The 22,639-nt window shown below is 42.5% G+C and overlaps 1 protein-coding gene across 1 annotated transcript in view; it reads left to right on the forward strand.

The window, feature by feature from the left end:
* Nucleotides 1–1,745: 1,745 nt before the first annotated feature.
* Nucleotides 1,746–22,639, forward strand: part of CHUK (component of inhibitor of nuclear factor kappa B kinase complex) — a 32,985-nt gene continuing 12,091 nt past the window's right edge. Inside the window, exons 1-16 of the mRNA XM_079975181.1 lie at nt 1,746–1,906; nt 4,190–4,284; nt 5,142–5,256; nt 6,088–6,157; nt 9,081–9,169; nt 11,159–11,248; nt 11,541–11,665; nt 12,699–12,806; nt 14,031–14,166; nt 15,112–15,306; nt 16,458–16,560; nt 18,119–18,242; nt 18,822–18,973; nt 19,751–19,812; nt 20,008–20,117; nt 22,242–22,291. Coding sequence (XP_079831307.1) covers nt 1,787–1,906; nt 4,190–4,284; nt 5,142–5,256; nt 6,088–6,157; nt 9,081–9,169; nt 11,159–11,248; nt 11,541–11,665; nt 12,699–12,806; nt 14,031–14,166; nt 15,112–15,306; nt 16,458–16,560; nt 18,119–18,242; nt 18,822–18,973; nt 19,751–19,812; nt 20,008–20,117; nt 22,242–22,291 — 1,744 coding nt within the window. The 5' untranslated portion in view covers nt 1,746–1,786. The remainder of the gene's footprint in view (nt 1,907–4,189; nt 4,285–5,141; nt 5,257–6,087; nt 6,158–9,080; nt 9,170–11,158; nt 11,249–11,540; nt 11,666–12,698; nt 12,807–14,030; nt 14,167–15,111; nt 15,307–16,457; nt 16,561–18,118; nt 18,243–18,821; nt 18,974–19,750; nt 19,813–20,007; nt 20,118–22,241; nt 22,292–22,639) is intronic.

The raw sequence follows: 22,639 nt of genomic DNA on the forward strand, positions 1-22,639 counted from the left end.
TATATAATGAATTGAAAAGGATGTTTAAAATAATGTTTGTAAAAAAAAAAAACAACCAGAAACTTTTCTTTTGGGAATTATAGGGACAGAATTATACCTAAACTATATAGAAACTTATTCAGCGGCAAGAATGTTACGCACACCAAAATGGAAAGAAGCAGAAGTCCCAGCAAAGGAAGAATGGATACAAAAACTTACGGAATATGCTGAAATGGCAAAACTTACCGGAAGAATAAGAAATCAAGGCAACAAATTTTTCATGAAAGAATGGAAATGGTTTATTGATTATTTACAGATAAATTGTGAGCAGGTAAGATCATAAAAGAAAATAGAAACAAAAATAAAAAATTAGAGTGTATACTGTTTCACGGTGGTTGTTGTTTTAACTCACTCAAATCGTGGCACCATCATAGCGTCTATTTCTACAGCCATCGTGCTTAAGACATTTACTTGGGAATAAGTACCACTTCCTGAAAACAAACATAAGATATTAGAATGGATATTAGTCTTGTTAGCAGGGGCTGGGAACTGGAATCCAAAAGCAGGAGGACGGAGGGTCTGGATCAGGGCTCAGCAAACTGTCCCTCAGACCCTGTGGAAGGCCGGACTATATGGGGGGGGGGGAGCGGAGGAACGAATTCCTATGCCCCATAAAAAACCCAGAGATGCATTTTAAATAAAAGCACACATTCTACTCATGTGAAAACATGCTGATTCCTGGACCGTCCGCGGGCTGGATTGAGAAGGCGTTTGGGCTGGTTTTGGCCCCTGGCCCTTAGTTTGCCTACCCATGGTCTGGATGGAGGGTCTCGCAGCACCAGAGGCCATAATTTATCTACCAGCCTGCAATTGTACCAAGAAGCACAAACTGGGGTGGAAATTAAAATGCCAAGGAAAGCGGGGGAGGGATGCCAAGGAACGATAAAATTTGTCATGTATTGAAGTATATATGACAAACTTTTGAAGAATTCTCATATATATATATATATATATATATATATAATTATTATTACTGTATTATATATATATATATATATATATATATATACATTTTTAAAAGTCAGACTATCTATCTATCTATCTACACACAGTGCTTTTTTCTAAAAAAAATGTTTAGGGGTACTTTCATTTTGACTCAAGAAAATCACCATTTTGTAGTTCAAATCAGGAAAAATAAATACAGTAAATGGACAAAAGCACAAAGATTCACAAAATGTTTAGGGGTATGCGTCCCCCCAGAAAAAAGCAGTGTCTGTGTGTGTGTGTGTGTGTGTGTATATATATATATAAAATTATTATTGTTGTTATTTTGTAATATTATAAAATTATATATATATATATATATATATATATATATATATATATATATATAATTTTATAATCTCATTTGGGTAGAATACTGAGCCGAGCAGGCTAACGGTATGACATATATATATATATATATGTCATACCGTTAGCCTGCTCGGCTCAGTATTCTACCCAAATGAGATCCCTGCTTGGCAGGGGGTTGGACTAGATGACCCGGAGGGGTCCCATTCCAACTCAACGATTCTATTGAAAACACAGCATGAGAGACAGAGAGAGAGAGCTCATTGGTGGAAAGGGAGAGGAGAAGCCAAGCTCCGCCCCTTGCCCCTCCCCTCCCCCTCCCTCCGCCCACGATCCGGCGCGGTGGCGGCGGCGGCCTCTGGGCCTGCCCTCAAGTCTCGCGAGAGCTGGCGCGGCCTCGGCTGTGAGGCGAGCGGCGGGAGTCAGGGGCGGCGCAGGCCGCGCGGAGGGAGGGAGGATGGAGAGGCCGCCGTCCCTCCGCGGGGGTCCGCCCGGCAGCGCCGCCTGCGAGCCCTGGGAGATGCGGGAGCGGCTCGGCACCGGCGGCTTCGGCAACGTCTCGCTCTACCAGCACCGGGTGGGTTCGAGGGGGGGGGGGTCGGGAGCCGAGGAGGGGGTGGTTTCGAGGAGGGGGAGGGCAGGGGGGGTGAACGCGAAGCAACTCGGCCCTTTCGTGGCCTTCGGAACTCCCCGCCTCTTGATAGCAAGGCGCGCATGCGCCTTCCCTGCGCTGTGGCAGTGCTGGGTTTACGGATGTATAAGCTAAACAAGCTATAGCTTAGGGCCCCACTCTCTTGGGGGGTGTACATTTCCAAAATATCAGATACAAAACTAATAAAACCTACATAAAGCAACAGCGTTTTGTGCTGTGTAGGCTCCTATTTGTTATGTGCAAATGGCTTGAGATACCTATTAGGTCCGTAAATTGCCATATAGCATATATTCAACAAGAAAAACAGTGATGACAATTTGTTGTTGACAAAGGACAGCTGGACATATAAAGGGCCCCATTACCTTCAGTAGCTTAAGGCCTCATCAAACCTAAATCTGGCCCTGCGCTGTGGTCTTCTATTATTATTATTATTATTATTATTATTGTGGTGGTGGTGGTCTTGTTGTTGTCGCCTTCTGTTGTTGTTGTTGTTGTTGTTGTTTGTTTGTTAAATTTATATACCACCCAATACTTGGAGGTCTCAGAGCAGTTCACAGAACTATATAACTATATATAACTATATATAACTATATATATATATATAACTATATATATATATATAAATAAAACTATGTGTGTGTGTGTGTGTGTGTATGTATATATATATATATATATATATATATATATATACACACACACACATATATTCAAAATAAAAACAGCAACCCAATAACCTGCCCCCAGTATGCCTATAGATCTATAGTATTCTTATTTGTTTGTTTATTCAGAAAAGAGAAGGGAAGGGGGGACCATAATAGTAAGTAAATAGAAAAAGGGGGTGAAGGAGGGGATGGAGAAGTAGATACTGAAAAGAAAAGAAAAAAAAACCCAAAATGATATAATAATAAAATAAAATAATAATTTAAAAATTCTAAATGTTGAGGTGGTGAGATCTAAAAGATAAAATGGGGTGAAAGGGGGAAAGAAGAAGTAAAGTAAAATATCCCCCACCTTCAGATCACCATCTTCCTGCCCAGTTGAGAAAACAAGGCGCCTGCTTTCGAAGAAGCCAGCCGACACCCCCAAGCCAATGCAAGAGGTTTTAAGTTTACCCGTGGCATTTCAGCTAAATGCCCTGCTTTGTCATTTTTCCTAAAACTGCTTTGAAGGAGGTGGCTTTCCCTCCCCCCCTTTTTTTTTTTCTTCGGCAATCGAGCAGCACGCCAAATTTCACAAAATAATGCAAAAAAGTAATAATTAACGTTTGATAATCTATATATAGTTTATTAAATTTGTATACTGCCCTTCCCCTGAAGATCCCAGGGCAGTTCACAACAGAAAAATACAAAGCGTTAATGCAAAATACATAAAACCAAAACAAACAAACCAATGATTCCCCTCCCACAAACACACTTAAAAAGTGTAATAAACCTTAAAGAGGTAACTGAGATTAACCTAATTTATTACAAAAGGATACACTTATAAACCAGCCTAACAGATTTATGGGGAAATGGGTGGGGTTTGGTTCTTTTTGTTAATGTTTCCAAATGATACATTAACAATACATATTGTTCAGCTTTATGCTGCTTTCAAACCTGCTTTGACATTCAGGAACATTTCTGTATGTTTTCATCTTCAGTTTATTTTGTTTATCACCTTAAAGAAAAGAAGTTCAGTAGGAAACCTCTTTGATGCTTTCCCTTAATTTTCCACAAAAAGGGGCTTAAAACGAAAGCAAGGGCAGCTGGTGTATCCCAGAAGGGAATAGCTATACAGTGGTGCCTCGCAAGACGAAAAAAATCCGTTCCGCGAGTCTCTTCGTCTTGCGGTTTTTTCGTCTTGTGAAGCAAGCCCATTAGCGGATTAGCGCTATTAGCGTCTTAGGGGCTTAGCGGATCAGCTGTTAAGCGGCTTAGCGGATCAGCTGATAAGCGGCTTAGAAAAAGGGGGGGGGAGGAAAAAAACCCCGCAGGAACTCGCAAGACATTTTCGTCTTGCGAAGCAAGCCCATAGGAAATTTGTTTTGCGAAGCACCTCCTAAACGGAAAACCCTTTCGTCTAGCGGGTTTTCTGTCTTGCGAGGCATTCGTCTTGCGGGGCACCACTGTAGTCCTAAAAATGCCTGGACAGCTCCTTCTAGATGTGGAATATGCTGCTGTGGTAATACATTTTAACCCTCTCTTGTGGTTTCTCTCCTGTCAATTGTAGGATCTGGGTACGAAGATAGCAATCAAGTCATGTCGCTTGGAACTAAGTGTGAAAAACAAAGATCGGTGGTGCCATGAGATCCAGATCATGAAAAAGTAGGTCCATCTTTGGAGGTTTTTAAGCAGAGGTTGGATGGCCATCTGTCATGTATGATCTGCATTGCAGGGGGGTTGGACTAGATGACCGTCAGGGAACCTTCCAACTCTACAGTTCTATGATTCAGTGGTTGTATTTCTGTCACCATAAACCCAAAGGCTGGATCTTTGCTGGTGGGTCCCCCTGAAAGCAGTTTCAATGGATCTTATTTGTGCCAAGATATCTGCTAAACTTGGAATCCATTGGTGGAGAGACAAAACCAATCTCTATCTCTCCTATCCAGGATACAACCACATACAGACACAGCCATGGGGTTGTGAAGACGAAAGGCTGAAGGAAGGAGATTCTCCTGTTAGTTGTAGACAATCGTAACCAGTCATATTTTGCCCCTGAGGAAGGTGTATCTGAAATGCGTTTGGCATTTGATGGTTCCGATTTTGCACATCTCAGCACCCATTTTGAAGTTTTGCTGCTTCTTCATTGCTAGTTTCCCCTTCCAAATTCTTCTTTCTGCCTGGTGGGTAGAGGGATGTTGTAATGGCTGCTGCTGTGCTCCAAGAGGCTTGTTTGGAAACAGAAGGCATATCAGCCATACAGTTGCTGTTCTTTGAGAGTCACCACTCGACCCTGTAGCAGCATCTTCCGTTGGAAGGCTTGCCGCTGCAGGTGCTGCTTCTCAGAATACCCATCTTATTTTTCAAACAGTATAGGCTTGATTAAGCTAAGGTTGGTTTGATCTATCCCAGTTTTCAAAACAAAATGTTTGATACTGTGCCGCTTCATGAAATTCAGAAGGATTGTCTGTAGTAGCATGCATTTTCAGAATACTTCCAATTTCTTTCCTTCGTTTATTTAGGCTGAACCATCCCAATATTGTAAAAGCCTGTGAAGTGCCTGACGAGATGAATTTCCTTGTCAATGACGTCCCACTTTTGGCTATGGAATATTGCTGCAAAGGAGATCTCAGAAAGGTACGGCCTGTTTCTTTGACTACTGATGCCGTTTAGATTTTGGGTTTGAGACTATAGCTGGGCGCAGTATGTGGAGAAGGGTGATGTGCTGTTATCATTTCCTGAGGTGACTGACTTTCCTGACAACCTTCTTTTGGACTTGTGCTGCATGCCAGGCTTAGGGAACATGGAAGAAGTAAGTGTGCAACTGTCAAACTAGATGGAATAAGGGAAACAAATGGTACCCCTTTGTTCAAGTTCAGGCAACCTTTTTATGTTGTATTCCCTGAGGGCTGCATACCAGTGTTGGGTGGGGCTGGAACCTGTGATGGATGGGACCAAAGCAAGGCCACACTTACTTCTCTCAAAAGCAAATGATACTTTTGAGAGCCTCGGGCACCATCTGACATCACAGTGGGTCAGGTTTGGCCCACCAAGGGTGGGAAGATAACTCTCTGACCTGTTGACCAGAAAAGGTTCCCCATCCTTGGTTTAGGTAGACCAGAACACCCTCAGATATTACTTTTCCTTTAGCCTTTTATTTTATTCTAAACTACCCTGAAGGCCTGTTACCAGGCAGAAAGGTATATATTAAAGAAATAAGTAGTGCCCCTCCATTTTAAACGTAACAACTGTATAGGAAGGTTTTCTGCTTTAAAGATGTTTGTAGACAATACGACAGATTGCTGAAGTAGATCCTCACTTTTAAGTGTATACAGAGGCTTCTTTCATATAAGTTTTGTGTTCTCCAAGCAATTGCTTGCTCATAAATTCTTTTGTTCTTAGAAGGATGTACAGTATATTGATGGCTGAACTGTATATCAAATGTCAACCTTTTATCCTTCCTTGTAGCTGTTGAATTTACCGGAAAATTGCTGCGGCCTTAAAGAGAGTCAAATACTTTCTCTTCTTAGCGACATCGGTAAGTCAGCTGTTCCCTTTTGTGCATTTGCGACAAGCCTTTGTGGTTCTCAGACGGCTAATTTTGCCTTGAAACTTAGGATGCACAAATCCCTTTAATTTTAGCATTTGTTTGTTTATTTTATTTCATAAAATTTATATACCACTTGTTTGTAAAAAACCTCAAAGTACTCATGACCTCATATGACCTTCCTTAGCTTGCCTGATTGATTCTGATAGCACTGTTTGAATGTAAAATTATTTTGGATTCAATAGATCGGAAAAATATTTGTCACCAGTTAGAATGATGGTGCATACTGAACTGGAGGAGGCACACCAAATGATGGAAGTAGAACCTAGCCGTCATTAGGAGGGACAGAGAGAGCTTTCCTTTTAACGTCTGCCCCAACACTCCTTCCATTTTGGCAGTTCAGGAAATGCGGGCCATGCGCTTTCAGATGATGTCTAAAAATATGAATTCTAAAATGAAAACAGATTTTTGCCTTAGATTTTGATCTCAGTTTAGGATTCAGACACGATACCCCTAACTATATTGTTCTGTCATTGACCACATTCACGTGTAACAACAAACCAGACTTTATTCGTTATTATGTATTGGTGCATACTGCCCAGTCATTCTGTGTGCTCCTCCCTGAGTAGAATAAAGAAACCAGATGACTAGGCTTCCTGTTTCATCCATCTAGGTCTGATACTCCCTAACAGGCCTAACTCACTTGTTGCAGTAGCCTAACCTGAGCATGTATCAATCTTAAAGGTAAAAGGTAAAGGTACCCCTGCCCGTACGGGCCAGTCTTGACAGACTCTGGGGTTGTGCGCCCATCTCACTTAAGAGGCCAGGGGCCAGCGCTGTCCGGAGACACTTCCGGGTCACGTGGCCAGCATGACATCGCTGCTCTGGCGAGCCAGAGCCGCACACAGAAACGCCGTTTACCTTCCCGCTGGTAAGCGGTCCCTATTTATCTACTTGCACCCGGAGGTGCTTTCGAACCGCTAGGTTGGCAGGCACTGGGACCGAGCAGCGGGAGCGCACCCCGCCGCAGGGATTCGAACCGCCGACCTTTCGATCGGCAAGTCCTAGGCGCTGAGGCTTTAACCCACAGCGCCACCTGCGTCCCTGTATCAATCTTACCAGACTATAACTGTCTGGGACAGAGTACAGCTGCTTTACTAGCCTAGGATGGAAAAAAGTACTCCACACCACTGAGGACACTTGACCTCGAGGTTTGCTGTTTACTGCAATGCATTATACATAAGGCTGCCTCTGAAGACAAATTGGAAACTGCAGCTGGTGCACAATTGGCCAGGTTGTTCACCAGGGTGGAATGGTTTGAGCACATAACACCAACCCCAGTACATCAAGGACTGCCTCTCTCCACATGAAGCCGGACTCTGCACTCATCATCTGAGGTTCTTCTCCATGTGCCTTTTCTGAGAGAGGAACAGAGGGTGGTGATATGAGAACCAGTGTTCTCTGGTGGCTCTCTAACAGAGAGCATGTTGTCCCCAGAGAGTGGTGCCTGATGCAATCTTTATTTGTAGGGAGCAGCCAAAAGCGTTTTGATTCACCCGGGCCTTTAGACCTTAATTTTCTGCTCATCTTTTAGTGGGGTGGGGTTCAGCTGGGTCTGTTTTTCTGTATTACTTACATATTTTAGGATGTTTTACCCTTGTTTTTAATGCTGATTTCTGTAAGTTTTCACTTTTCGGGGTGGGGAGTTTCTAATAAATATAACAAATAATAAGGCTGAATCAAGGAGTATTCCCAGGCTAGCGACCTGATAATTTAGGGAGGTTGCCATTCTGTTCAAAACAGGAGAAAATTGACATTGACACTAGAATAACAACATTTCCACCTCCAAAAACTTCAATACACATTATAAGTCGCATAAAAACTATACATGCTTTGTTTTATGTTTTATTTACACCATTTGTATACCACTTAATAGATAAGAAAATATCTCTAAGCAGTGTATAGAAAACTGAAACAACAAAGAACTAAAAGAAGAAAAAATAGGACAAAAATCCAGTTCATACAAAAATATTACTGTATAATAAGCACCATATTGAAACAACTCAACATTTAGAGCTAAACCATAAAATGCAGGAGAATAATAATAAAGCAGTACATAAAACACCAATATGAAATAAAACCAGTTACAAAATCCTGAGTGCTTCCATTATTTCACAATTGGTGATTAAAATTGCGCAGAATATTAACAAATGTGGGATGCTCAAAATGTGAAGAGCGGCATGCTAAAATCCCCCAGCCTGTGATGTTGTTCAGAGTCCCCTGTATTAGGCATTTGGATTTTGTAATACTTTCTGTCAGTGTTAAGCAGCACTCAATGCAATTCACAGAATAAGAATAAATATAACACTGTTGGCCTTGACATCTATGTCATGTAGGTCCCTGCCCTGCCCTTCCCTGACAGCCCTGCATTTCATATAGATGCCTCTACTCAGAAACCTATGTACAACACATATATTGGGGGCGGCAGGGTAATGGAACCCCACTGTGCATTCTACATATGGAACCCTTTGGTGTGGCTAGTGTGTGAGGAGGGCTAAAATTGCATTAAAATCCATTTCTTATCTTGAGGATTCATGTAATGCCTCTCCCCCAAAAAACAAGCAACAACAATCTCACTCACATGTAAGACAGTTTCAGCACAGAAATACAAATGATCTAAATGATCCGCTACTACTAGAACCCTTGTCAGGTGGTGTATTCAAAGCTGGCTGGTAGAGTAGAACTGAAAAAATGCACACTCGGCTAGAGTAATTTCATCCTCCCGTACCTCCATCTATGTTCTGCTGTTTATATACTTCATAGATAGTCAAAGAAAGACTGGATGTAAATTTCTCTAAAAGGTATTTTTCTCCTTAACATCCCCCTCCCCTTCCAAAACATATTGGACTTCTAGGTTATGGTATCCAGTACTTGCATGAAAACAGAATAATACACAGGGACCTAAAACCTGAGAATATTGTTCTTCAGGAAGAAGGTGGAAAAGTAAGTGACATGCCTTGGATGATCTGAGCGGATTATCTAGAAGTATTAATTTTGCTTGGATGCAATAAGAAGTACATCTGTGGCCTACTTTTCAGCCATCAGTTGCAAAATCTGGTGTATAGTTTCAATATTCTGACTGGAATCCTTTAGTAGTGTCAGTGATGTGGAGGATAAAGGGAAAGCTTGCATAGCTCTGCTGTGGGTCTACTTAGTCATTATTCAGCTGTCGTGTTGTGGAGGGGGTGGAGTTTGAAGCAATCTAATGAGAGGCAGGGAATTTGCTGGGAATATTGGGACCACCTTGATTCTTTTTGACCATCTTCTGCAGAGGAGGGAATGGGATAAGACGTTGAAGTGAGTACCAGTTCTACCGGGGAACCTCAAGGATAGAAACAAAAGAGTTGGGAGATCTGAGCTGTCTGCTGCAGAACCCCCTACACTCTGCTTAGGCTGTGCCAGATAAGCTATACTAAAGTTCTCCTTGAGGTGAATCGGATGGAATTTACTCGTACTTTGGCTTTCTACACACAGGGGCAATGAAGGAAGTGCTTTCCTGTGCTCTGATCCCCCTTTCTCCCCAGATTGGCACCTCAATGGGAGTGTGCTAATCAGGTGGGAACACCTATGAGGTTGGTCTTGCCCTATGTGCAGAATTCGTTCATGCTTCTCCATGACTTGGCATTGCACCTTAAGCCAGCTTCCACAGTACATGTGAACAGAGTCTCTTGACTGTCATCTTTGTGGGGAGTAAATTTTCAAATTTTCCTAGTGCTAGTAGCCCTGGTAGGTTCCTCATCTTTCTACTGCAATGCCATTTGTTTCACTTTGTGCAATTCTCTGGGGCTATGTGCTGTTACGGCCCTCTGTGGCAGTTGAATCAAATGGTTGAGGGGGTGGTATATGGATGTTCCCTGCCTTGCCCATGTGGAGGAGGGAGGGGGGGAGGGAGGGAGGGAGGGAGGGAGGGAGGGAAGGAAGGAAGGAAGGAAGGAAGGAAGTAGTTTATTGCTCTTAAGTGATGCAATCCAATACAAGGGAGGATTATGTTTAAAACTGAATAAATTGAGCTAGACAGCAGATTACAGTTCAGTAATGATTTCAGGTTGGTGAGATTCTGGGGCAAGAGTAGTATGGATAATGACTGTTAGTTTACGTCATTGAGTCCTGCTAAAGCAACTAATCAGACGGTTCTGGTTGTAGACTTCAGAATGGAAGATCAGAAGTCAGCATGGAGATGGCAAAGACTAGTTAAAAGATTACAGTATAAAAGAAATGACATTAATTGTAAAAACACAAATTCCCCTCCTTGTAAATATCTTTAGTAAATGGGAAGTCTTTGTGCTATTGGTATCTAGGCATGGGTGAGTTTTCCATAGTCAGTGGGTGTTGGCTTTAACCACAGATTCACAGTGAGAAGCAAGGGAAAAAAGGAATCAAATATGAACCTGTTCTTAAAAACCAAAGAGAGAGAGAAATATGAACCTTAAGCTGCAGGCTATGAGAGGTAGTTTAACAAACACCAGTAAAACAGAATAAAGTACCTAAGAAGACTTGGGTGAGAATTGTGATTCTGTCACACAGAGTTTAAGGTGATATTCAGATGTCAAAAGACAGCTGGCAAAATTAAAAGTAAGGGAAAGTAAAAAGAGATGGCTTGGCATTCTTGAGGCTGCTTGGGGCCAAGGTAGAATTTCCTAAAGTGTGAAGAGGAAAGGAATGATCCAAAAACTTGGAGGAGACGTAAGAGGGACAAAGAAGTTTGTAAAGAAACATGAAGGATGGGGAGACAAGAAAATGGGTCTGTACGTCACTTTGGTACCAGTAATTGAAAAGTGGTTGAGGCATTTTGTTAATTTAATTTAATTTAACTGAGCAAATTGCAGAGCTCCTAAAACTGACATGGGTGAAGATGTTTGATTTGATGTTGAAAGCAGCAGAAAGGTCAAGTAGCATAAATGACGAACATACTGTATTTGATTTCATTTCCAGATAATTCACAAAATAATAGACTTGGGATATGCCAAGGATCTGGATCAAGGAAGCTTATGCACCTCTTTTGTTGGCACCTTACAGTATTTGGTAAGACTTTTAAAGATGTAGTGCACTGCAGCAAAAACTGCCCCCGTTTTTATTTCTATGCATTATACATTCCATCCCTTAACGATAGAATTATAGCAAAATACTTGCCGTGTTCTTCATAATTTTTTTGTATTGGGAAGTTTTTAACGTTTGATGTCTCGCTGTATTTTTATATTATGTTGGAAGCCACCCAGAGTGGCTGGGGCAACCCAGTCAGATGGGCAGGGTATAAATCATAAAAATTATTATTATTGCCATTGTTATTGCTTCTTGTTTACTTTTTTTTTTTAAGGCACCAGAACTCTTTGATAATAAGCCATATACAACTTCTGTAGACTTCTGGAGCTTTGGAACTGTTGTCTTTGAGAGCATTGCAGGATTTAGACCATTTTTACATAACCAGCAGCCTTTTACCTGGTAAGAGTTTTGTTTCTCAAACTAACGGGCTACTGGACAATTGCTTGCCTTTCCTGTCCACCTGAGAAGAGCTAATAGAGTAAAATCATGTCAGTGTTGCATATACCTGGGAAGCCCCTCTTTTGGGAGTGAACTACTTGGAAAGAGACCACCCATCTTGAAGACAAGAGGAAATGAAAAGGGTTTTCCTTGTGAATATTCCTTCCCCAAATAAGTCTCTCACTTATCTGGCATAATACCTTCAGCTGGTCAAGAGCTTTCCAGGCTGTCGTTTTGTGGAGAGCAGTTGCTGGGGATCTAAATGCACTTGCACCAGCTCGTGTTGCAGCTGCTAAATATTGCAGCGTTACTGCAATATTCAAGCACTCATGGGGCAATGTTCTGTTCCTTAGAAAATGAAGGGGTCATAGCCACTCCAAGGAAGCAATTATGCGTGCTGTGTTGAATGTGGCTGTGTGGGTGTCACAAGTACCTATTGATTCAGCCAAGGGTATCGCTGGTGATGGATTCATACGTATTGACTTGGCTTACTAGCCAGCCTCTTTTGTGACTGTCATAATCTTCCCTCTGAGATATGAAGAGGATTAAAGGCAGCAGAATGAATTTCTCCCATTTGAAAGGGTTGGGGAGGTCCTAGCAAATGCAAAGGACTTGGGGGGGGGGAGAGGAGTCTTATCTCACATACACTAAGGTACGAATAGAATAAGGAAGAACAGGAGAAACTCTTGCCGTTGTTTTCTCCCAACCCGAGTTTGCGTAAGAGGGTCAGGGAAAGGGGATGCTGGGTATTTTTCTCACCAGAGGGCGGAGGCATAGCCCCTGGTGAGCTAGCAAGTAAATTGTGGGTTTCTGTCTGGTAGCACATGATCATCTTTGGGGTAGCTCCAAGCTTTTGGCTATACACAATTTTTGTTTGTACACGTAACCCTTGGAACTGAATCCTCTACATAAGATAAGGGATTACTGTAATCTCTTTCACAGTGTGTTGAGTTGTCAGTTATTTTTCAATCCTTCATTCACTGTTTTTCTACAGGCATGATAAAATCAAGAAAAAAGATCCGAAATACATTTTTGCGTGGGAAGAGATGACTGGGGAAGTTAGATTCAGTCCTCATCTGCCAAATCCCAACAGCCTCTGCAGGTAACATTAAATCCCCTGCTTCCCTTTAAATTGCTCGAATTCTGTAGTGCAAACCTGTTCAGCCGCTCTTTTTTCTTAATACAGTGTCAGGTGGAGGTTCTAAGGTATAATCTTTTACCAAAGTATATTCTGGTCCAAATACATTCTAGCTTGCTTTTCTCTGATAGTTACAAGCAGTGCTTTTTTCTTGGGGGACTCGGGGATATGTATTCCCCTAAACATTCTGTGAACCTTAAGTTTGGCCTCATTGAGGGGCAGTATTTCATTATGAGTAGGAAAATGAGAGTATTCCTAAACATTTTTTAAGAAAAAAAGCACTGGTTACAGGTAGCATGCCTCATCTAAAATGATAGTTGTCTTTTGAAGCTCTGGAGTAAGAATGAGCAACCTTTTTTCCCTGAAGGGGATATATTCCCTCAGAGAGAATTTGTTGGGGGTGGTCACATGCTGGCAGTGGGTGAAACTAAAATAACCCCACTATCTTTTTTTCTTTGACTGTAAATGAAATAGTGTTACTTATTTTCAGTTCATTACCACCACAAACTCCTCCTGCCTTTCTCTCTCTCTCTCTCTCTTGCGCTTACATCTACACTTTTTACAACATTTTCCTCACTTATGCACACACAGAGGGATGCCTTTTTAAAGCATAGCTTCACTGGAAATCTCACTTTGCAAAGCTTTCTTCCCTGTGTAGGCAAGTAATGCTTTTGATGGTCTTTCATTCTCTGGCATCTCTTATTTCTTTCTGGGCTGCAGGGAATCAGAAACTGACCACAGAGGTCTTTAACCACTCTGACTGCTGTGTTCCATGTTTTCTGTGTTCCATGTTTTCTGTGTTCCATGTTTTCTCTAAAAACTCTAAAGAAGTGTGGCATATGCAAGAGAATTTCGAAAAAAAGAAAACTAAATTGGCTAGATACAAATCTGATGTTCTTTTCCAGATTAATGTCATGGAGGATACTGTGCCCATATCAGTCAATTTTGTTGGTTTATGTATGGGAAATATATCCATGTCAAAGCTGTTCTGTGGTTTATTAATCTTACACAAATGTCTGTCCCCTCCTCCTCTTACTGGTTCTGGCATCCTTGTGTTCATAATGTACATTATATGCTTACACTAGTAAGTATCTAGTAAGTAAGATCTTTCAATAAACTAGGCATTAACAGTTGTTCATGGGTGACAGTTGTTAACCATTGTCTACTGTGCTTTTGTTTTTGGCTTAGTATAATTGTAGAAATGATGGAGAGCTGGCTGCAACTGATGCTAAATTGGGATCCACAGCAGAGGGGGGGTGGTCCAGACCCAGAAACTGGTAATTTGAGATGTTTCCAATTAATGGATCAAATACTGGGTTTGAAGGTAAGTTCTGATATGGCATGCCCGGATTAAAAAGAGGTTGTTTAAATGCATTACCATTACACAAGCTAGTAAGCTACCTTCATTTGTTCTCTGAAATCTCGTAACACAATTTTTGCAGTGCTGTGGCAGAACGCTCTCCTTTGGCTAAGCAGGGGTGGGGAACCCGATCTGGCCAGTGGGTCAGCCCTCCTTATCTCATCTGCTGCTAGCAGACCAAATATAGCCACTCATCTGTCATCACAATGTCATCAGGTGATGGCAATAAGGACTTCCAAGTATCAGGCAGGACTTAGTGCTGATCAGCAGCCTTGGAGTCACTGCCTGTCAACTGATGGGCAGTGACCTCAGGCCTGCTGCTTTCTGCAGCACTCAGTTGCATTGTCAAGTTCCGAACAGGAAACTGTCACACTCCAATCCAGCCATGGCTCTCCCTACCTCACACCTGGTTTCACATACAACATTAGGTGCAGGGCGGGTGGGTGTGGTTTGAGGGAAACTGCCTAATGGGCCAAATTGGAACCTGAACCTGTGCCAGATTTGGTCCATGGGTTGAAGGTTCCCCAGCCCTGGTCTAAAGGCTAGAAAATACCATTGGCAATTTGTAGAAGCAAGCCTGTGGGAGTTGGGGGGAGAAGAAAGGCTATTAGATCTTCCGGGGAAGGCACTGTTAACCCAAACTTTTATTTAAATAATTTTAATACTGGAGGCTTACATAATAAATTTTTAAAAAATCAACTTCTTAGCAACGTTAGGTAGAGACAAACTCCTGAATTCTGCTTAGAGGGATTTCTGCTAAGAGTGATATAACATACATAGGCATTTTTATGTATGTGTATATAATCATCTTCTTTTTGGGGGGCAAAGAGTTGGTTTTCCTTTTGGTTTTCTCTGACTAAATTACTGCTGGTTTGGGGTTAAGCATGTGTGCCCTTCTTTCCTTTTCAGATAGTTCACATCTTAAATATGACATCTGCCAAGATCCTGTCTTTTTCATTGCTCCCTGAGGAAAGTCTCCATTCTCTCCAGTCTCGCATTGAGTCGGAGACTGGGATCAGCACAGGGAACCAAGAGCTTTTGCTTGAGATGGGAATTTGCCTAGACCCTCGGAAGCCAGCCTCTCAGTGTGTTATTGATGGCGTAGTAAGTTTCCCTTTTTCATTCCAGTAAACGGGAATATATTCCAGTATTTGCACCAGAGCACAGCCTTTCATTTGCCTACAGTTAAGGGGGAAGTTTCTGTGGTGTAGTGGTTAAGAGCGGTAGACTTGTAATCTGGGGAACCGGGTTCGCTTCCCCGCTCCTCCACATGCAGCTGCTGGGTGACCTTGGGCTAGTCACACTTCTCTGAAGTCTCTCAGCCTCACTCACCTCACAGAGTGTTTGTTGTGGGGGAGGAAGGGAAAGGAGAATGTTAGCCGCTTTGAGACTCCTTCGGACAGTGATAAAGCGGGATATCAAATCCAAACTCTTCTCTTCTTCTTCTTCTTCCTCCGCTCTTCCCCTGTACTCCTTGTATCTTTTTCAGTTCATACATGAGTTTTCTGGTTCTGTTGAGACAAAAAAATTAAAATATTGACTATTCAGACTCAAAGAGTCGTATTCAACATAGAATAATAGAATTGTAGAGTTGGAAGGTACTCTGAGGGTCATCTAGTCCAACTCCCTGCAATTTGTGAATCCTGCCTACAGTCAGTTCTGTCAGAACATGGATTTTCCTTGTGGGGCAGAACCTTTTCCTTCTGTGTGCGCCCTAAATCTGCCCATCCAGAGCAAATTTGGGAGTAGTCTGGGGCGTGTGAGCTGGGGGAGAACAAGGATGGTCTTGTTGTGCTAGGAGCAACTTTTGCTTGCACAACAATTTACCGTATTTTTTGCTCTATAAGACTCATTTTTCCCCTCCTAAAAAGTAAGGGGAAATGTGTGTGCGTCTTATGGAGTGAATGCAGGCTGCGCAGCTATCTCAGAAGCCAGAACAGCAAGAGGGATTGCTGATTTCACTGCACAGCGATCCCTCTTGCTGTTCTGGCTTCTGAGATTCAGAATATTTTTTTTCTTGTTTTCCTCCTCCAAAAACTAGGTGCGTCTTGTGGTCTGGTGCGTCTTATAGAGCGAAAAATACGGTAGTTTAACACAATCCACGTAGTTTTGCACAGTTGACTTGTGCCTGGAGTGGCCGCCTCTGTTTTTTTTCTTAAGTGTGTACCGTAATCACAGTTCTCTGAATTATAGCTGCTTATTCAAGGTTTCTGTGGGAATTCTTGACTTGTTTGTTTATCTTTTCTTCTTGGCAGAGAGGCTGGGATAGCTACATGGTTTATTTGTTTGATAAAAGCAAAACTATCTATGAAGGCCCCTTTGCTTCTAGGAGTCTGTCTGACTGTGTAAATTATATCGGTAAGTATATTGCAGTTCAGACCTGATTATTAGTTGTTATGAACAGGGACATAACTTTCAGAGTAGTAGTAATAAAATACTATTTAGGAGTACTAATTGTTCTGTATCTGCTGTGACGCAGTGTAACTAATATATTTCATGATTCCATTACCATAAGGGGAACACAATGGTCAGTTGTTTCACAAATTCAGCCCATAATAGTTGCAAGAGCAGTGTATTCAGAGGTGACGTTCCTTGCATTTCCTTAGTTAGGATTTTTGAAGCATTAATTGTTATAGTAGACATTTTTGTGTGCGTTAATTGCCAAATACAATGTTTGAAATCCAGCTAATCACACCTAGTTTTATGAGGAACTTAAGACCATTAATAAGACATTCTTACGAGAACAAACCAATTATGCCATATATTTTTGGACTTCCCATGTTTTTGTTCATTTTTATCTCGGTCTGTGGGACGCAGGTGGCGCTGTGGGTTAAAGCCTCAGCGCCTAGGACTTGCCGATTGAAAGGTTGGCGGTTCGAATCCCTGCGGCGGGGTGCGCTCCCGCTGCTCAGTCCCAGCGCCTGCCAACCTAGCAGTTCGAAAGCACCTCCGGGTGCAAGTAGATAAATAGGGACCGCTTACCAGCGGGAAGGTAAACAGCGTTTCCGTGTGCAGCTCTGGCTCGCCAGATGCAGCTTTGTCACGCTGGCCACGTGACCCGGAAGTGTCTCCAGACAGCGCTGGCCCCTGGCCTCTTAAGTGAGATGGGCGCACAACCCCAGAGTCTGTCAAGACTGGCCCGTACGGGCAGGGGTACCTTTACCTTTACCTTATCTCGGTCTGTTATTTATGTGCAAGAGTTTTACCCTCATCCTTGCCCCACCAGCCTTTTCTTTTGGTCCAAAATCTAGCTATTCATTTCCCTTCTTGTTTCATCCCTCAGTGGGTGGGATGAGAGTCTTCTCGTTCCTTTGTACCTTTGAGAGTTGCGTTAGCAGCACCTCAGGCAGCTTTCGCCTCGGTGAAGGCAGTCTAGAAACAAGAAGAGCAAAGCTTCCCTGCACTATGTAGTGATAGCTTTTTTCAAGGTAGAAGGGAATATTCCATTTGTGTATGAAACGGATGGAAAGTCTTCTATAGCAATTAAAACTATATTCCCTGTACTTGAAGAATCAGGTCTGGAAGAGCAACATAGCTGCTGAGTCCTGCTTTCCCACAATTTCCTGCTTTATGAGTCCCATGGGAAACTCCAATCTTTGTTTTAAACATTACAACAGCAATTTTATTGTGCAGTTTGATCAGTCCAGTGGAGGGACCAGCCTAGACATCCCCACAAGCCGAAATCAGCAGTAGAACTGAATCTCATGTTTTGCCATTTGATATGGCGGTGTGTTAGATTTCAGGTGTTCTTTTTAAGTGCAATTCGAAAATGTCTCTTGTTTAGGCAGTTAAACATTATAACTGTTCTGGTTCTGGGTTGCCTCTAATAAATATGCACTGGTAGCTTTTTATATTACAGATCTTAATGTTTTCAGTAGTGATGGCTGTTATGTTTCCTTCCTTTTCCCTCACACAGTGCAAGAGAGCAAAATTCAGCTGCCCATTGTGCAGCTTCGTAAGATATGGGCTGAAGCTGTGCATTACATCATTGGACTAAAAGAAGATTACAGCCGGCTGTTCCAAGGGCAAAGAGCTGCAATGTAAGCCAGCGATTCAGTAACCGAGATTAGCGGGAGACAGGGTGGCAAGTGTGTGTTCAGGGTACCCAAAACATCATAGCTTCGTTTTTTTCAAAAAAATGTAGAGTTTACTTCTTTGTGTCTGTGAAATCCATATGGGATACAGGGCATGGTGAGTGTTCATTAACAAGAGAATTATAGTGGCTTCCTGATGGCGTAAGATTGTGTGGGGGGATTGAAGCAGACGAGGCAGACAAGGACCTCATGCTTTGAATCCCCCTACAACTTTTTTCAGCCTCACTCCCATATTCACTTATGGATCATTTTCTTGGGGTTGCATGTCAGTGATGGGCAAGAAAGAGGTATTCATGGGCACATTTCAGCCAGTCCAAAGCACTGAGCAGGGCCAGTGTAAGGGCTGGGAAAAGGAGGTGTAACCTTAGGAGAGTCCTGCTGGCTATGTAGATAGGCCTGGGGGAGCCACCTGAAGTCCACACCTGACATCCGGGATGTGGACTTCTTAAAGCTCCATGCAGACACAATAGAAATTCTCCGCACCATGAAGCAATTGCTAACACCTGCTTTGTTTGGCTTGTCTAGGCTGAGTCTTCTTAGGTACAATGCCAATTTAACCAAGATGAAAAACAACATGGTGTCAGCATCTCAGCAGCTGAAAGCAAAGCTGAAATTCTTTCAGCAGAGCATCCACCTTGACTTGGAGAAATACAGTGATCAGATGACATACGGTATATGTAAGTGTTTGGAGGAGCTGGTGCTCAGGACCGCATTAGCAATAGGAAGGGGCGTCCTGTCCCATTTGGCCACCTAAGGCAGCATGGAATTGCTGCCTCCTGCCCCGCTGTGATCCCCTCCCCACTTCCGCTGCCACTGCACCCCAGCTCTCACTGAACTCAATGGGAGCCAGGGAGCTCCTCAGAGAGTTGCTGCTTGGCTTATTCACCCGGGAGCACGGAAGAGAAGTGGAGTGCTATGCATCAGAATGCCTCCCTCTCTGCTGTGGAAGTGGTGGGACGTCCACCGCTTGAGACAGGTGCGTTATGGGCAAGCCAGCTCTAACTATAGGATAGATCTGCTTTAGAGACCCATCTGTACAAGGATGCCCCACCCCACAACTGTGGCTGCAATGCTGCGTTACTTCCTATAACCTTTCAAAATTCAGCTAGACCAAATTCAGGGGAGCTTGCCTCCTGCCCTCTTCTAGTCCTCCTTATTCAGAGCATATTTCGCCTTATAAAGTAGTAGGGAGCCAGTGGCAGAGAGAAATGGCTGGTGACAAGCAAAGCCTTGTAGTTGTCGCCATCCAAGCCTGGCAGGTAAACCCATTGTGAGCCAGGTCCACGCTTGAGCTCATAAGTTGGCCAAGGTTTTTCAAAAGGGGATCTGATTTTCCCTGATTTTTGAAATTCATCAGCATCACCACTTCAAAATGTGCATGTTTTTAAAAATAAAGGCTGTTTATTTTCAGCGCATGCTGCTGCTTTAAATTAACCCAAATACGTTTCTTTAAGCCTCGGAAAAGATGCTGAAAGCCTGGAAAGAAATGGAAGAAAAGGCCTTGCAGTGTGAACAGGTATGGAAGATGAAAATGCTGTCAAATGTCCCATGATTAACCAGGGCTTTCAGTCTGCCTCACCACGGCAGAATCTTACCACCACATAGTAATCGCCACCGTCAGTGTGCACACGCACACACTTTCCTATCAAAAGTGGGAGGAGAAACTCCCTCGAGATACTTCCCAGTGTATAGAATTCTCTCTTGTTTTCAGGCTGGAGATATTGGCTACCTGGATGAGCAGATCATGGCTTTGCACACAGAGATTGTAGAATTGCAGAGGAGTCCCCATGCACGACGTCAGGGTGAACTCATGGAGAATCTGTAAGAAAAGAAGCTATTCTCATAGGCATTTGTAATTTTTTGCAGGCTAACAAGTTTAAGGTGTTCCATTATTTGTTAGTATCTTATTCTTTTGTATTGTATTAGTGTGGGGATGTTTTTTATAGTCTCTCCACTCTTCAGGGCCTAGATGGCTAATAATAGTATATGTATTTAAAATCAGGGCTTTTTTTCTGGGGGGACGCAGGGGTACGCATACCCCTAAACATTTTGTGAATCTTTGCCCATTTACTGTATTTTTCCCGATTTGAACTATAAAATGGTGATTTTCTTGAGTCAGAATGAGAGTACCCCAAAACATTTTTTTTTAGAAAAAAGCATTGTTTAAAATAATACTATAATTTTGGCATAGAGCAAATATCCTTTTATATGTAGGGAACTTAAGGTCTGGAAAGAAGCCTGAGAGAGTTGCTTCTCCCTACTTGCACTAAAAAAAACACCATGCGTTCAGTTTCTGGACAGTGAAAACCCATCAAGGATTGAGTCCACCAACTGGGTGTGATGAACAGCCAAGTCATTAATTGTTTTGCTGCTTGCCTGCGATTTTAAAAAGCAAGGAAGATGTTCCCTTTCAGTTGCTCAACAATACATGGCTGCTAGACTTTGTTCATTATTAGTTCTCACAAATTTTGCAATCCTGAGCCAATTGCTCAGCGTTATATCTAATGTTTGTGGGTATAACTTGTGCAATGGAACCCCTACTTCCCCCTGCCTGCCTTCCAGGTCTGTTCTGGATTCCCCCCCCAGCCCTGCAGAGCAAATTGAAGTCCTTGTGCAAACAGGACAACTTTGTTGGATACAGCCCTCAGATCTTGCAGATCAAAGACATATTTAAATCTGTTTTTAGAATATTGGGCAACAATTTAAGAGTTGGAAGTATGAGAGAGTGCTACCTCGGGTTACGAACACCTCGGGTTACAAACTCCACTAACCTAGAAGGAGTACCTCGAGTTACAAACTTTGCGCAGCGGCAGTGGGAGGCCCCATTATTGAAAGCGCGCCTCATGTTAAGAACGGTTTCGGGTTAAGAACGGACCTCCGGAACTAATTAAGTTCGTAACCCGAGGTACCACTGTATTGACTTTTGAACACTCAAGTTGTGAGTTTGACATCAGTGCCGTTTTCCACTATGCTAAAGTGCCTACTGGGGTGTGTAACTTTTCTAGGGTACAGTGGATGCTTGGGTTGTGAATGTGATCCGTGGCACATCCCGCAGTGGCACATCTGCACACACGCAGGTTGCGATGCAGCGTGATTTAGCGCTTTTGCGCATGCGTAACCACTGAAACCCGGAAGTAACCACTTCCGGTACTTCCAGGTTTTGGTGGTCCATAACCCGAAAAAACACAACCTGAAGCTTCTGTAACCCGAGGTATGACTGTATTGTGATTAACCACATGACGCCCTAAAACAGTTGCTATCTAATAGATGAACCCAGTATTTCCTTGACCCTTCTTAGATACCTGTCCTGGGTCTCAATTGCACATTGTGTGAATTCACACAAATGTGTCAAGACTTCAGCCGTTGGTTCATTCTGGATCTCTGGTGCACAAAATTGACTGGTTGCTTGTCATTTTTCTAGGCGGTCATATAGTAATGAAAGCCCTGGATGATCTTGTGATTTATTTAGAGCCAGTTTTGACCATGAAAACTGGAGAGAAGATTGGGTTCTTTCAGATAGACCTGTATCTGTAGGAATTGCCCGTCGATCTTGCTTAAGATGAAAATGTTTGATGAAAATCATTAGTTGATTTCCCCCAAAAAATGAAACCAAAAGTGACTTACACAAAAAGAAGGATAAAAACAAGTTTGAAAACGAGGACAGGAGATTAATACACAAATTTTGTGTGCGTAACAGATCCAACCCCCCACCCCCAAGAGTGAGTCAAAATAACGTGCTGAGAATTAGCTGCCGTTACTTTCTACCAGGTGAAAAAAAATACATGTTTTTTCCCTTTACTCAAAGCTTTTACACTGTGACACCAATTGATTGATTGGCTAAACCAATTTCATTTCTGGAAATGTCACAATTGATAGCAAAAAAAAGAGAGAGAGAGAGAGAGAGAGAGAGAGGAAACTGTGCTTACAATTTTTATCTTTTTACAGTGAGCAAAGAGCTATAGAACTCTACAAGCAATTAAAACCAAGGCCCCCAGGTATGGAAATGGCTCCAGAACACTTTGTGTTAAATAGGAGGTTTTGCAAAGAACAGTAAAGCAGGCAAGTGCTGATCTGGACAGAGGTTGTCGGCAAAGGATGTTAAGCAAGCCCGGGAACATTCTGGAATGTTAAATTTAACAGATTAGAAAAAGCAGAAGTGAGCAACTGAATTGCTTACATGCCCTGCATGTTTTTTCCCCCCATTATTTTCTAAGTTTATATGATCATTTCTAACGGATCTCAGTTAGAGGGAAAGAATTTAGAATATGTAGACTTTCTGCTGCCCGTTCCTGTAGCATTAATTATGAGTTTCCGTCTTTTTGCCACCTAAATACATCACTTCT

This window comes from Podarcis cretensis, assembly GCF_951804945.1.
Source record: "Podarcis cretensis genome assembly, chromosome: 5".
In the NCBI taxonomy this organism is placed as follows: domain Eukaryota; kingdom Metazoa; phylum Chordata; class Lepidosauria; order Squamata; family Lacertidae; genus Podarcis; species Podarcis cretensis.